The sequence below is a fragment of the Mustelus asterias genome, unplaced genomic scaffold (genome assembly GCF_964213995.1).
Source record: "Mustelus asterias unplaced genomic scaffold, sMusAst1.hap1.1 HAP1_SCAFFOLD_171, whole genome shotgun sequence".
Lineage (NCBI taxonomy): Eukaryota > Metazoa > Chordata > Chondrichthyes > Carcharhiniformes > Triakidae > Mustelus > Mustelus asterias.
Window position 1 is genome coordinate 607081 of NW_027590177.1, and position 16628 is coordinate 623708.

The 16628-nt window shown below is 43.5% G+C and overlaps 3 protein-coding genes across 3 annotated transcripts in view; all 3 read left to right on the plus strand.

Moving 5' to 3' along the window:
• Positions 1–16628, plus strand: part of LOC144485202 (uncharacterized) — a 199433-nt gene that overhangs the window by 168045 nt on the left and 14760 nt on the right. The window lies entirely within an intron of this gene.
• Positions 1–16628, plus strand: part of LOC144485228 (uncharacterized) — a 36905-nt gene that overhangs the window by 12979 nt on the left and 7298 nt on the right. Inside the window, exons 4-5 of the mRNA XM_078203435.1 lie at positions 10683–11591; positions 13149–13229. Of these exons, the coding sequence (XP_078059561.1) occupies positions 10683–11591; positions 13149–13229 (990 nt within the window). The remainder of the gene's footprint in view (positions 1–10682; positions 11592–13148; positions 13230–16628) is intronic.
• LOC144485232 (uncharacterized) overlaps positions 1–16628 on the plus strand; it is a 155905-nt gene that overhangs the window by 3881 nt on the left and 135396 nt on the right. The gene's annotated exons all lie outside the window — the stretch shown is intronic.

Here is a 16628-nt window from a genome sequence, read left to right on the forward strand (position 1 = left end):
GGGCTGATGGTCTTTGAGCCTGGGAGAGCACATTTCCACTGAAATGATTCACAAAAGCTGACAAATTCATTTAATCCTGGATAGTAAATAGTGTTTCTCCTACCACTACAGCTAGATCCAAAATAATACTTTTGTCTCAGTTCCATTGAGTGTCTCTCCAGTGCCTCCATGTCCTAAATGGAGATCACTAATTTGGCAGAGCTCCCAGTGTTGTGTAACCCTGGTTTTAAACAAGCTGAACATAATCTTCCCGCTTTTCAATTCTATCCCTCTGGAATGGAGCCCTATGTATGGGCCCCACACTTTAGGAAAGATGTGAAGTTCTTAGAGAGGGTGCAGAGGGGATTTACGGGAAGGAAACCAGGAAAGAGGGACTTCAGTTAGTTGGAGCGGCTGGAGTAGCTGAAATTATTCTCTTTAGATCACACAGTAATAGGGACAGGCCATTTGGCCTATTGAGTCCAGACCAACTCTGTAGAAAAAACATTCAGTCCCATTGCCCTGTTCTCGTGCCATAATCTGCAGATTTATTCCCCTCAAGCATCCATCCAATTTCCTTTTGATATCGTTCAGCCTCTGCTTCCACCCCCTCATATTCAGCGAGTTTCAGTTCATTATCAGGGTCTGTGATAAAATGTTCTTCCTTACATCCCCTCTGCATCTCTTCGCCAAACCTTAAATCTGTGCCACCTCAGAAGCAACAGCTTTTCTTTCTCTGTCTGATCTAAACCTGTCATAAATTTCTACACCTCTATCGAATCTATCAAACCAAGAGAAATGTTTGTCTCTTCCAAATTTCACACCTGGACATGACTGTGATGGATTTTGTAAATTTATTTTGTAGTGTATTGGAAAAGAAGTTGCAGGCAGTAACTCAAACTAGATCTCACATCAAAATCTGACTGAGTCACTGTTCAACAGGACCTGGATATTGAGTTCCAGGTCATTACCACTCACTGTGTAAATGTTTTTTCCTCCAACCTCCTCTGTAGATCTTGCTCAAAATCTTAAAACTGTGTCCGAAGATCCTTTGTAAATCAGCTGATCAGAACAGCTTTTCTTTATCTATCTTCTAAAATCTGTTATAAATGTGTACACCTTCATCAAATCTCCCCTCAATCTACTTTGCTCCAAGGAGAACAACCCCAGTTTCTCCAGCCTATCATTGTTGTTAAAACCCCTCATCCCTGGTATTATTCTGGTAAATCTCCTCTGCACCTTCTCAAGGGCCCTCACTTCCTAAAGTGTGGTGATCAGAAATGGACTCATGAGTTGGGGTCTAACTGGTCCCAGAGGAAACCAATGCAGGCAGGAGCATAACATACAAACTCCACACAGTCACCAAAGGCCAGAATTGAACTGGCAGTGTGAGTCAGCAGTGCTAACCACTGTGCCAAAAGCAGGAGGTCATTGTATCCATCGTGCTTATGCCAGCTATCCGATTAATCCCATCGCTCTGCAATTTTCTCAGCGTTTACCCATTTAAAGCCCCCTCCCTTTATCTGCAGTCACAAAGTTTAATAATAAAACCCCAGTCTAAATAACATGTATCTGACTGACAAATGTTGAAGTGTTTGTTTGGAGCCACAAGTTTCAAGTTTGCACCTGAGCTTCAGGAACCTTTCTGCCTGTCTTGCTTCTTGTGTCAATGACACACTGCTCTGCCCCAGATGCCATGGCACCAGTCAATGCAATATGTAAAACCTCGACTAATCTCTGTGCTCGGGGAATCCCCTCTTATACTTTTTCACATCACAAAGACTATGGAGATTGATTTAACTCAGTCATTGCCGAGCTAACATTTGAACAGACCAATTATAAAATATGTCTTTGAACCATCTGTATCCATTCAAGCCACGTCAAACTCTCAAACAATTGCCATCCCACACTCCATCCCCGGTAAAGGGAGTCAGCATTGCCATGCCAAGCAGTGAAAACAAGGTTATCTTGACACCCAGGTGTCGTTTAGAATTCAGAAAAAGTGTTCCATATGCCTTTTTCACCACCCTACTAACATGTCCTTGCGTCTCTAGAGATCTATGGACAAACACGTCAAGATCCCTTTGTTCCACAGAACTTCCGAGTGTTCCATCATTCATTGAGTACTTTCTTGTCAAATTACTTCCAAAGTGTATCACTTCACACTTTTCAGAGTTAAATTTCATCTGCCACTTATCTGTCCATTTGACCATTCTGTCTCGTATCTTCTCGTAGACCAACACATTCTGCCTCACTGTTAACCACCCGTTGGTTCTTTGTGTCATCCGCAAACTTACTAATCCTACCCCCCACTTGGTTATCAATGTCATTTGTAATAATGACGAATAATAGGGGGCCCAACACAGCTCCCTGTGGTACACCACTGGATACTAGCTTCCAATCATTAAAGTAGCTTCACTCTCTGCCTCCTACAACTGAGTCAATTTTGAATCCACTTTATCAAATTACCCTGTATCCCATGTGAATTTATCTTCTTTACACATCTCCCATGTGAGACCTTGTCAAAAGCTTTGGTGAAATCCACATAAACTACATTGACTGCACTACCCTCATCCACACACCTAGTCACCTCCTTAAAAAATTCAATCAAATTTGTTTGGCATGACCTCCCTCTGACAAAGCCATGCTGACTATCCCTGATCAAGCTTTGCCTCTCCAAGTGAAGATAGATGCTCTCCTTCAGAAGTTTCTCTTGAGGAGAAGGAGATCTCTCTCTCTCTCTGACCCCTCACTCAATTTCACTCTGTTGTTTTGCAGTTCTGTTCTGGGCCTGAATGGTGTAACATCTACTCAATCTTTCCTTCTCCTGAAGGAGCACCGTGAGTTCTAGGTTCCTAGTACATGAGGACAGATGCTTCAAGCAACAGATCAAGCATGGATGTAAAAGATTCTCCAGCTCTCTCTTTACCTCTATCCAACTTGTGGACAGTTCTTATTCAGCATTGTTTCTCTCAAGACCTTAATTGTCCCAATCCATTATTTTATCCATTTTGCTTTAATTTCACTCACTTTCTGTCCCTGTGTATTGTGTTTAATTGGACCCTGATTGTTTTGAACTCAGTTTCTCTCTGGAGTGTGTGTCAATGCCTTGATGATGTCACAATGTTGTCTCAATCCCCTGGCCACATTAACCATTTCATCTCCTGCTGTGTCTCAAGTAGCTGTGTGTGTTTGGGACCCGCTCTTCACTCCATCTCACCATGAATTTAGGCTTGCTATTTTTCACATGTAACAAATCACATCTGCACACTCACTCCGGTGTCCCAAAATCATGTCACACATTCTTAACTCTCAGATGTGTTGATGTAAAGATCAAAGTGAGTGTCTGTCTTACCTTGCCCTGTTATGGTTCTGATATTTCAGATATTTCAGCAGGGATTACAAATGTGGCTTTCCTTAAAACAAAGTTCATGGACAAGGATATTAAAAATTCCAAGAAAAAGTGATCCACCTCTTCATCCCATCTCACGTTTTAGGAGTGTTGATGGAAAGGAGGTCATTGATATTGTTAAATATCATAAGAATAAAAAATCTACAAATTCAAACAATACTGAGATGTCAATCATTAAGCAGGTTATTGATTGTGGAGTAAAATCATTGACTTATATTTGCAACCGGTCTTTTCAAACTGGACTATTTCCCTGTAAAATGAAAATAGACAAAGTTATTCCCTGGTTTAAAACTGATGACAAATGTGATTTTACTAATTCCAGGAGCGTGTCTTCACTTTCCTTGTTTTTCAGAGAAAAGAGAAGTCATTTGCTAAATGATCTGATAATTCCATTGCTCAATGTAACTCACTGTGTAATAGTCAGATCAAGTCAGTCGATCTCATTATCACTGATGGAATTTGTGGAGGAAATGATGAATCCTGTGGATAAAAAGACATTTACAATAGAGGTTTTTACTGATCTTACACAGCATTTAATACAATTGACCATGGAATATTACTTGAAACACTGGAAACATATGCGATTCAGGGAGTGGTGAATAATTGTCTCAGAAGTTATTTGGAAAATCTCAACAATTTGTAACAATAGATGATTGTGAATCAGATTGTGTGAATATTGTGTGTGGAGTCTCACAGGGATCTGTTTTGGGCCCTAAATTGTTTATTTTATATATTAAGGACATTTGAAATATATCAACATTATTACAATTTGTTTTATTTGCAGATGATGCCAATATTTTTGCTGTGGGTGGGACCTTCAAGAGCTTATTGAAATTGTTAGTGCTGGTTTGTCAAAAATAAGTTGTCACTGACTCTGAGTAGAATGAAGTTTCTATTATTTGGTAAAGTAAATCCTCAGACTAATAAAATAAACAATGTCAATATTTACAAAAATAGAAGAGGGGTCAGACCCCTCTGATGAAGGGTCATCTAGACATGAAATATTGGCTCTATTCTCTCCCCACAGACAATGTCAACATTTATTTATTCATGGGATGTGGGTGTCGCTGGCTGGTACAGCATTTATTGCCCATTCCTAATTGTCCTTGAACTGAGAGGGCAATTAAAGGCAACCACATTGCTATGGATCTGGAGTTACGTGTTGGCCAGACCAGATTAGGGAAGCAAATCTGCCGACCTTAAGGACATCAGTAAACCAGATGTGATTTTACGACAATCATTTCTAATCATCATTAGTGTCATGTTCAAAATAAATAAATAAGTTCAGTGTAACTTAGGTAAGGGGCCCATTAACCACTCCCACACAAGATCTCATACCTTTACTATTTCTTATCTCGACCCAAACTGATTCTATATCCTGATCTTTCAGGCTAAGGTTGTCGCTCTGTACTGGACTAATGTCATCGTTAATTAATGTGAGAGATCCTGTCATCTTTTCCTAGCTTCCTGCCATTCCGTAATGTCAAATACCCTTTCATATTTAGATCCCAGACTTGGTCACCTTTCAAGCCTCTGTAATGTCAATCAGGACACACATATTTAACTTTAGTGAGCCTCACATCTGTGGTGGGTACGTTGTTGAAAGGTATTTTGAGAGGCAGGAACTACAGGCATTTAGAGACACAAGGTCCAATTAGGAACAGTCAGCATGGCTTTGTGAGTGGAAAATCATGTCTCTCAAAGTTTTTTGAAGGGGTAACCAAGAAGGTAGATGAGGGCAGTGCAGTTGATATTGTCTACATGGACTTCAGCAAGGCCTTTGATAAGGTACCACATGGTAGGTTGTTGCATAAGGTTAAATCTCACGGGATCCAGGGTGAGGTATCTAAATGGATACAAAATTGGCTTCTTGACAAAAGCCAGAGGGTGGTTGTAGAGAGTTGTTTTTCAAACTGGAGGACTGTGACCAGCGGTGTGCCTCAGGGATCAGTGCTGGGTCCACTGTTATTTGTCATTTATATTAATGATTTGGATGAGAATATAGGAGGTATGGTTTGTAAGTTTGCAGATGACACCACGATTGGTGGCATAGTGGACAGCGAAGAAAGTTATCTCCGATTGCAATGGGATCTTGATCAACTGGGCCAGTGGGCTGACGAATGGCAGATGGAGTTTAATTTAGGTAAATGCGAGGTAATGCATTTTGGTAGATTGAACCAGGGTAGGACCCACTCAGTTAACGGCAGGGCGTTGGGGAGAGTTACAGAACAAAGAGATCTTGGGGTACAGGTTCATAGCTCCTTGAAAGTGGAGTCACAGGTGGACAGAGTGGTGAAGAAGGCATTCAGCATGCTTGGTTTCATTGGTCAGAATATTGAATACAGGAGTTGGGACGTCTTGTTGAAGTTGTACAAAACATTGGTGAGGCCACATTTGGAATACTGTGTACAGTTCTGGTCACCCTATTATAGGAAGGATATTATTAAACTAGAAAGAGTGAAGAAAAGATTTACTAGGATGCTACCAGGACTTGGTGGTTTGAGATATAAGGAGAGACTGGATAGACTGGGACTTTTTTATCTGGAGCATAGGAGGCTGAGGGGTGATCTTATAGAGGTCTATAAAATAATGAGAGGCACAGATCAGCTCGATAGTCAATATCTTTTCCCAAAGGTAGGGGAGTCTAAAACTAGAGGGCATAGGTTTAAGTTGAGAGGGGAGAGATACAAAAGTGTCCAGAGTGGCAATTTTTTCACACAGGGTGGTGAGTGGAACAAGCTGCCAGAGGTAGTAGTAGAGGCGGGTACAATTTTGTCTTTTAAAAAGCATTTAGACAGTTACATGGGTACGATGGGTATAGAGGGATATGGGTCAAATGCGGGCAATTGGGATCAGCTTTGGGGTTTTAAAAAAAAGAGTACGGACAAGTTGGGCCAAAGGGCCTGTTTCCATGCTATAAACCTCTATGACCTCTATCCACGCTGACAATTCATTCCTTTTGTTACAAATGCTGCGTGCATTTTCAGAGATTCAATAATCTTAATGGGATTTAATGAGAAACCTCTTTACCAGCGAGTGGTGAGAATGTGGAACTCACTACCACAGCAAGTGGTTGAGGTGAACAGCATGAATACATTGAAGGGGAAGCTGGATACATACATGAGGGGGAAAGGAATAGAAGGATATGCTGATGGGGTGAGATGAAGAGGGGTGGGTGGAGGCTCATGTGGAGCATAAATACTGACACAGACCAATTGTGCCGACTGATCTGGCCCTGTGCTGTGGACTCAATGGAACAGAGACCAATGTATTTATTTAAGATCTAGCTTTAGTGGTAGGAAAAACAATATTTATGATCCAGGATTAAATAAACATCCTTCATCAGTTTGTGTGGATCATTTCAGTGGAAATGTGCTCTCCCAGGCTCAAAGAGCATCAACCCACTGGAAACAAAGTCGTGAGACTGGCCAGTCCAGCAGAAAGAAACCCTCCGACCCTCCCACTTCACCAACTATCAGAATGAACATGGTTCAGTCCTGGGTGTGATTAACAGCAGAATCCAATGCTTGTAATCGCTTGTGAACTCGCTGGTGTCTCAGCAGGTGGGATGATCGTGTGAATCCCTTTCCACATTCAATGCAGCTAAACGGTCACTCCCCAGTGTGAAGTCGCTGGTGTGTCAGCAGGTTAGACAATCGACTGAATCCCTTCTGACACACAAAGCAGTTAAATGGCCTCTCCCCAGTGTGAACTCGCTGGTGTGAAATCAGGTTGGATGAATCACTGAATCCCTTGCCACATACTGAGCAGGTGAATGGCCTCTCCCCGGTGTGGACTCGCTGGTGTGTCTGCAGGCTGGATGCCTGACTAAATCCCTTCCCACACAGAAAGCAGGTGAATGACCTCTCCCCAGTGTGAGTTCGCTGGTGTGAAAACAGGTTGGATGAATCACTGAATCCTTTACCACACTCAAAGCAGGTGAAGGAAGCCTCCCCAGTATGAAGTTGCTGGTGTCTCAGCAAGTTGGCGGAGTTAGTGAATCCCTTCCCACACACAGAGCAGGGAAACGGCCTCTCTCCGGTGTGAACTCGCTGGTGTGAATACAGGTTGGATGACTGAGCAAACCCTTTACCACACATGGAGCAGATAAACGGCCTCTCCCCAGTGTGAACTCTCTGGTGTGTCTGCAGTGTGGATGAAACGCTGAATCCCTTCTCACACACGGGGCAAGTGAATGGCCTCTCTCCATTGTGAACTTGCTGGTGTATCAGCAAGTGCGATAACTGAGTGAATCCCTTCCCACAATCAGAGCAGGTGAATGGCTTCTCCCCAGTGTGAACTCGCTGGTGTGTTAGCAAGATCGATAACCGAGAGAACGCTTTCCCACAATTGGAGCAGGTGAACGGCCTCTCCCCGGTGTGACTGCGTCGATGAATTTCCAGCACCGATGGGGAACGGAATGACTTTTCACAGTCCCCACATTTCCATGACTTTTCCATGATCTGAGTGTCTTTTTGTCTCTCCTGCAGCTTTCACAATACGTGCACTGGGACACTGTCACTCGGGACTGGAACACTGTCACTCGGGACTGGGACACTGTCACTCGGGACTGGGACACTGTCACTCGGGTTGCACGGGCCTCGATGCTTTTCTGTTCACACCAATGGTTCACCGAATTCAAGCAGATAAACGTTTCTTCCTCCAGATTCAAAACCGATGACATCTAGCTCCCATGAATTGAGTGACTGTTAGATCTTGACATTTCTATCAGCAAATCCTCTCCTTCTAATATCCTGTAAAACAAATTTACAAAAGTCATCACTGTCAGAACGAGATAGAAATTCAGATCAGACAATTCTAATTCATGTGGAACACTGCAAAGAATGCCAATGTCTTTAAGAGAGAGAGAAACCTGGGCCAACCTTTCCAGAGTCTGCAACCTCCCTGGATTCACTTCCTTTCCCTTCAGTTGCTGCAAGTCCCCAATTTCCCCCAGAATGAGAAAATAAATGGAAAGGGGGAAACATTGATTTCCTCCCAGATGTTGTCCAGAGGAAGTTTTGAGTCTGAATCTGAACCAATCGAGTTTCCGCATTGTGACGTCCACAATGGAGCCTGCCTGAATGACCCAATAAGAATCAGTCTCTTCCGCAATTACGTCATGGGGTTCCAGTGCGCAGGAGCTCCGCCCCCCCCCCCCCCCCCCCTCCCTCCCCCTGCCCCTCCCCTTGCACATCCTCGAGCCAAGGTTTGCAGACAGCCGGCTGGCGGGAGCGAGAAGCCGCTTGGAGATTTCCCCCGGCCCGGGACTGCGCATGTCCGGGGAAAGGGGACACTGCGCATGAGCGGGGTAGCCCGCATCCTGACCTGCATACTGAGGTGTTGACCAATGGGAAGACCTGGAGGACCGGAAGGACACTGGTCCTCCAGCCAATCAGGTCTTTGTGACGCTCAGATTGAGCTGCACACAGACTGAAACTTCCTCCTGTCTGAAGTGAGTTATTTTAGATGACATGAATCACACTTCTGAGGATTATGCTTCATATCCCAGATGAAGCGAGGTACCTAAGTATGTTTTATTCTCCAAACAAGCGGTCAGATGACATCGAACTCTGGCGGATAACTTATTTATCACTTATTTCCTTAAAAGAGGCCAACATCTCGCTTTTTCCTTTGTACTTTGATTTCTGTTCTGGCTGCTCCCCCTCCTTTTGGGGAGCTGCCCCTTTTACTTTGTCCCGATTTAATTTGAGTTTGTTTATTTGGTTTGACCTTAAAAGAGGCCAACATCTGTGAGTAACACACTTTCTCCGCCCCCCCCCCCCCCCCCCGCCCACCCCTTTCCATTTCTTTTCTCATTCTGGGGGAAATTGGGGACTTGCAGCAACTGAAGGGAAAGGAAGTGAATCCAGGGAGGCTGCAGACTCTGGAAAGGTTGGCCCAGGTCTCTCTCTTAAAGACATTGACATCCTTTGCTTCCTCAGCTTGACACATTTATTTATCTGGCTAAAAGGATGGTCTCTTTCCTGATGTTCACATTTAAAGGCTGGTTTCCACCGGAGATGGCTGACATTTAAGGGAACAATAAACTAATATAGGACAGAGATATGTCTAGTTTTGTTCTATTGTACAGATTAGATTTTATTTATGGTCCTGCAATAAAGTACATTTATTTGGAAAGAAAGCGAAGATGAGGTGGGATTTCTTCACTCAAGGATGTGGTGAAGTTTTGGAATTCTTTACCTCAGAGGACTGTAAAGCTCAGTCATCAAGAATTTTCAAGTGAGGGTTTGATAGGTTTATTCAAGATATCAAGGGATCCAGGGGATACTGTGGGGAAAATGGTGCTCAGGTACATCTGGGCGGCACGGTGGCTCAGTGGTTTTCATGGCTGTCTCACAGCGTCACGGACCTGGCTTCCATTCCTGGCTTGGGTCACTCTCTGTGTGGAGTTTGCATGATCTCTGCGTGGGTTTCCTCCAGTGCTCCGGTTTCCTCCCACAATCCAAAGATGTGTGGATTGGATTGATTGGCCATGATAAATTGACCCTTCGTGTTAGGGGATTCGAAGGGTAAATATGGGGGGTTACGGGGATTGGATCTGGTTGGGATTGTTGTTGGTGCAGGCTCGATGGGCCTAATGCCTTCCTTCCGGACTGTAGATTCCATGATTCTATGAATGGTTGAGCGGACTCGATGGGCCGAATTGCTGATTGCAGCTCCTTTTAGTTATGATTTGTGTGTGCTGGGCAGGAAGCAGTGAGCATGGATCTGTCAATCAGCCTCAATCAGTACCTTCAGGAGAATTGGGAGGGTGAATATTAGATACAGCAGAGTGAGAATGGAGGGAGAGTGTGTGGGATGGAGATTTACAGCTTTTGGGGAATGAGAGAGGAAAGAATGTTCCATAGAAACTAGAACTGTCTGTTCTGAATTTCTATCCTGCACTGACACTGATGGCTTTTATAAACTCCTTTTACAGGATATCAGAAGGTGAAGATTTACAGACAGAAATCTCAAACCAAATAACTGACAGAGTCACTCAATTCATCTGGACCTGAATATCATCAGCCTTTGAATCTAGAAGGAGAAATGTTTCTCTGTTCTGTCTGCGAGAGAAGATTTTAAACATCAGCATCACTGGAAAAGCACCTAGACACAGACACAGTCAATTGAGAGTGTTCCAGTGCACTGAGGAAAAAGCTTTAACCAGATACACAGCCCGAAAATACATCGCAGCATTCAGTGGGGAGAGACTGTACTTGTGTTCTGTGTGAGTTTTAACTGATTGTTTAACCTGGAGAGTCACAAGGACACCCGCACCATGGAGAAACCGTGGAAATGTGGGGACTGTGGGAAAGGATTCAAAGCTCCATCTGATCTGGAAATTCATCGGCGCAGCCACACTGGGGAGAGGCCGTTCACCTGCTCTGTGTGTGGGAAGGGATTCACTTTATCATCCAGACTGCAGAGACACCAGCAAGTTCACACTGGGGAGAGACCGTTCGCCTGCCCTCAGTGTGGGAAGGGATTCAGTCAGTTTTCCAACCTGCGGACACACCAGCGAGTTCACACTGGGGAGAGGCCATTCAGCTGCTCTCAGTGTGGGAAGGGATTCACTCTGTCATCCAGCCTGCGGACACACCAGCGAGTTCACACTGGGGAGAGACCATTCACCTGTTCTCAGTGTGCGAAGGGATTCAGTCAGTTATCCAACCTACGGACACACCAGCGAGTTCACACTGGGGAGAGACCATTCACCTGCTCTCAGTGTGGGGAGGGATTCAGTCAGTTATCCAGCTTGCAGACACACCACCGAGTTCACACTGGGGAGAGGCCATTCACCTGCCCTCAGTGTGGGGAGGGATTCACTCAGTCATCCCACCTGCGGACACACCAGCGAGTTCACACTGGGGAGAAACCGTTCACCTGCTCTCAATGTGGGGAACGATTCACTCAATTATCCATCCTGCAGATACACCAGCGAGTTCACACTGGGGAGAAACCGTTCACCTGCTCTCAGTGTGGGAAGGGATTCACTGACTTATCCAACTTGCAGAAACACCTGCGAATTCACACTGGGGAGAGGCCATTCACCTGCCCTCATTGTGGAAAGAGATTCACTGACTCATCCAGCCTGCAGAAACACCAGCGAGTTCACACGGGGGAGAGGCCATTCGTCTGCTCTCAATGTGGGAAGGCATTCAGTGTTTCATCTGCCCTATTGAGACACCAACAAGTTCACGAGTGATTCCAGGGGTTGGATTCTGCTGTTGTTGTTCCTGCTCTCAGTTACATCCAGGACTGCATTTTATTCATTCTCACAGTTGGTCAATGGGGAGGGTCGGAGGGTTTCTTTCTGTTGGACTGGTCGGTCTCATGATTTTGCCTCCAGTGAGCTGATGCTCTTTGAGTCTTGTTGCGAATACCTGGTTTCAAATTTCACAAGGATCACAGAGTGACAGGATGTTAGGAAGTTCAGAGATATTTAGTCAGCATTTCTGTTTGAAACCTCCCAAATGCCCATCCAATTTCCTTTGTAATTGTTTATTGTCTCCACTTCCTCCACCCTCGTAGGCAGCGAGTTCCAGGTCATTACCATTCGCTGCATCAAAATATTCTTCCTCACATCCTCCCCCCCCCCCCCCCCCTGCATCTCTGACCCAAAACCTTAAATCTGTGACCCCCTCATCCTTGTCCCATCAGCAAATGGGAACAGCTTTTCTTTGTCCACCTTATCTAAACCTGTCAGAATCTTGTCCACCTCTATCAAATCTCCCCTCAACCTCCTTTGCTCCAAGGGGAACAACCCCAGCCTGACATTGACAATAAAGAACAAACTAACAGAATATGTTAATACCTGAAATCAAATGGGAATGTTTAATTTCTGTTTTAAAGATATTGTAAATATATTGTCCTGGACAATAAAGGAATTGGAATAACTCACCTTGGGTGTGGTTGAATGGAATATATCAATCTGATATCCACCTACAGTCTAGTGAAAGTCTGGAATGTGTAGCTGGAAATCCCTCCCTAACAGCACTGTGGGTGTACTGACACCTCAGGCATTGTAGCAGTTCAGGAAGGCAGTGTTGGGGTTGACCATGGCCGAGGCAGCTACATACAGCCACATATTCTGTTATAATTGAAGGACAGCAGATTGAATGTGAGGCATTATGGGACTGGACTATCTTGACCACATTCCTGTGACTGCTCAGTTTCTGCAATCACGGACCATTAAGCTGCTTTGCAGGGCCCCGATAGAGGACCTGGTGAGAATATTTACTCAGAAGAGTTAGAGGTAAATTTGTTCAGCGGCTGAGATACCAAATCTGTGAACAGGGGGTCTGACCAATCAACAATCAACAGTTGACTAAAAAATTAAGAAGCATTCTCATGCATTGTTTAAATCAATTTATCCTAAATTTGTGATAAGAACTGTGAGGGACTTGTGACCCAATAGTCGGTGGTGACGGTATACTCCAAGTAGCACTGCACTGAAAAGTGGACCTCTGAGAGTAGATTCTAATGGTTATAATCCTACCCAAGCATGGCCAGTGAAAAATCAGAGCTCAAGTGGGAACCGGACAGGTCTCTTACCTGCTATTTGGAAACTAAGAACAAGAAACTTATCGATTAAATGATTCGAGAATAGAACCAACGTTTCGAGTCTGGATGACACTTCGTAAGAGCGCTTATGAAGGATCATCCAGACTCGAAACATTGGTTCTGTTCTCTCTCCACGGATGCTGTCAGACTTGTTGAGATGTTCCGGCATTTTCTGTTTTTGTTTCAGATTCCAGCATCCGCAGTATTTAACTTTTACGATAAAATGTTTAATCAAAATAGAGGGAGTGGTGGCAAAAAGATAAACAGGGTAAGGATGATAAATTCTGGGTTCTGATTCTCCGAGCCCATATAGAATTTTTAAAAATGAGTGAACCAGTTTATAAAGAACAGAAGTTACCCATCCCTAACAAAAACTGATCATATTAAAATAATTAAGGTGAGGAATATAACAAAAAAATTAATAGATGAAGTTTAAAATCAAGTTTGTTTTTTGTTAGAGAAGTTTTTTAAACTTGTGTAAAGTGATGTAATTGTGTGCCAAGTTTTTGCTGCTCACCCCCCACCCCTTTAGATTCTGTAGAAAAGTTCACCCTTTCAGCACACAGCTCATTTGTTTTTAAATTGCCTGAAAACTCATGTATATTTTAGTTTATAATTGAAGATTTATGGGAATTTGCTGAGGTAGCTGTTTGACATTTTTAAAGGATTGAAAAGTGGTCTTGAGAAGCCACTTTGGTAGAGAGAGGTGGAGGGAGAGGTGTTTACATAGAGGTGTTGAGAGCTGTTGGTTTTACAAGTTATCCCCATTTTCAGAGCCGTCACTTCATGTCCTGGTCTGAGAGGGAGAGAAGTCTGTTCAATTGTTAAAGTAAAGCTTTCTTTATTAACTCTTAATCGATACTTTGTTTTTTATCTTTCTGACTTGGTGCATTTTTAATGGTGAATAAACTTTCTGAATTCACCATTTAAAGTGTTCTTTCTTGCCATATGGTTAAGTCACTGGAACCTGGTGTGATTTACGATGAGGGAGGTTATTGTAAATAAGAGAACCCCCATAAATCTTAGTTCAAATAAATCAAAGTTCTTACAAATGGAATACAATCCGTTATTCCGAGAAAAATTGAACATAGAAGTAAAGATGTTATACTTCAGTTATACAGGGCATTGCTGAGGCCACATCTTGAAAACTGGATGTAGTTTTTGTCTCCCATTTAAGAAATGATACAAATGCATTGAAAGTGGTTCAGAGGAGGTTTAATAGATTGCTTCCCAATTGTTGACCCTTACAGTATAACTTTTGTCCAATTTTCCTTGTCTTCAGCTGACAAAGATTCATCCTGACTCAAAATGTTGTCTCTATTCTCTCTCTACAGATGCTGTCAGACTTGCTGAGATTCTCCAGCATCTTCTGTCTCTGTTTCAGATTCCAGCAACAGCAGAATATTGCCGTTATCCCAATTCTTATTGGATCAGGGAATCAAAAGTATCGGCTGTAGAATGAGAATGTGGAACTCCACACAAACAGATCAGCCATGATCTAAATAAACGGTGGAGCAGATTCAAAGGGCCAAATGGCCGACTTCTGCTCCTATATCGAATTTGGTAACAAATTCCTGAAAATTGCAAAACAAGGCTGGAAGATTCGCCTTGCTTGTGTTAGTGGGAAAATGTCCAGGAGAACCATCACTGTGAAGGACAGTTCTGGGATTAAAGGTTGCCAGACTGGAAAAGGAAAACAATGGAAATAAACCCTTGAGGAGTAAAGAATCACTTTGGACTCATTCTTGGAGAATTGAGTGTCAACATTCCAAGGCAGAGTAAAATATAACCGTTGACTGGGATATTTCATTGTGTTAAGAGTAAAAGGGCAAAGTTCAATTTTTTAGTTTAAGGGCAATGTTCCCTACGAAGAACAGTGTTTAGTCATTGTTGCTTCCAGTTTGTTGGAGTAAACATCATAGAACCTGAAGTTTTGTCTTGTGATTCTTTAATTTACTCACTGGGTTTAGAATTCATTTTTAAAAATTATCGATCGTTAGAGAGATGCTAACAGTTCATTTAAATTCCTGTGTTTCGACTTCCCATTTGAGCCTGGGGCACCTTTCTGTCTCTCTATTGCTCGTGTCAATGACAGCCAGGCAACGGAGCTGAGGGCTGAATTTAGCTGAGAATAATGGGGCCTGCGCCCCAGTTGGGAAACTGCCCTGGGCGTCGCACTGATAGAGAGACAGGAAGGTGCTGGAGGACTGAGTGGGAAATGGGCCTCCAACCAATTGTTATATCAGTCACTCAGAGCTAAAGAGAAACCCGTCTCTTTAAATACAGATACAGGGAAGAGGCTGCACTGAAATCTGTCCCTTTTAACCTGCACAGAAGCAGGAGGCTGAGATTGACAGGCTGCAGGAGTCCATTTAGCCCATCATGCCCCTGCTATCTCTTTGAAAGGATTCATGCTACCACTCTGCCCTGTTCCCACAGTCCTGCAAATTCTTCCCTTCAAGTCTTTACCCTTTGGAAAGATTCTATTGAATCTGCTTTCAGGCAGATCAGAACAACTCGCTGTGTCAAAAAATAAAATAAAATCTCATCTCCCCCTCTGGCTCCTTTGCCAATTACCTTAGAGGGACTCACTTTCTGTTAAAGAGCCTGCCAACCCCTCTCACCCACTTTCCCTAAAGTGCATCAATCAGGAAAAGACCAGAAAAATCAAATATTTTTACTGATAAAATGTATTAATGAAACAGAACATGATTAAAACAAACAGAAAATGACTTGAGGATCAAAGACAACCAGAGTAAAAGGATGTTCACAATGTTCTGGACACAAATGGTTTCTCTTTAATTCATCTGTAGCCTGTTCCCTGTCCTCTTTGTGGAACACCTCTGCTCAGTCCACAAGCATGACCCTGACCTTCCGCTTGCCATTAGAATTCACCACCTTGCTCTCACACTCACATTTCTGTCCTCGGCCTGCTGCAATGTTCCGGAGAAGCCCAACACAAGCTGGACAAACAGCCCCTCATCTTCCGATGAGGCACTTTACAGCCGTCTGGACTCAACATTGAGTTCAACAACTTCACACCCTGAACTCTCTCCTCCATTTTGATTTGTTTTTATTTGCTGAGTCAGCCTGCATCTTGTTTTCATGTTTTTTTCCTTCCAGACAGAGCTGTCCTTTATTCTGCCATTCACACTTACTCTGGACCAATGCTTTGTTTCTTTACCACAACCATTACCTCTCCCTTTGCCTTTTATTCCAGAACATTTTTGTCATTTAATCTTCACCCGCCCTCTAACCAATCCCTGACTTTCCCTTTTGTTCTATCTGACCCTCCCCCCTTTCTCACCAGCATCAAACCCATCACATTTCTCCCTCTCTTTATTTCTGAAGTAGAGTTACATTGGACGTGAAATATTAACTCTGTTTCTCTCTCCACAGATGCTGCCAGACCTGCCGTGTTTTTCCACACTTTCTGTATTTATTTTAGATCTCCCTGTAATGGGTGGAAAAATACTATTTACGACCCAGGATAAAATAAATATCCTTCACCAGCTTTTGTGGATCATTTCAGTGGAAATGTGCTCTCCCAGGCTCAAAAAGCATCAGCCCATTGGAAGCAAAGTCGTGAGAGCGGCCAGTCCAGCAGAAAGAAACCCTCCGACCCTGCCCATTGACGAACAGTAAGAATGAACAAAATGCAGTCCTG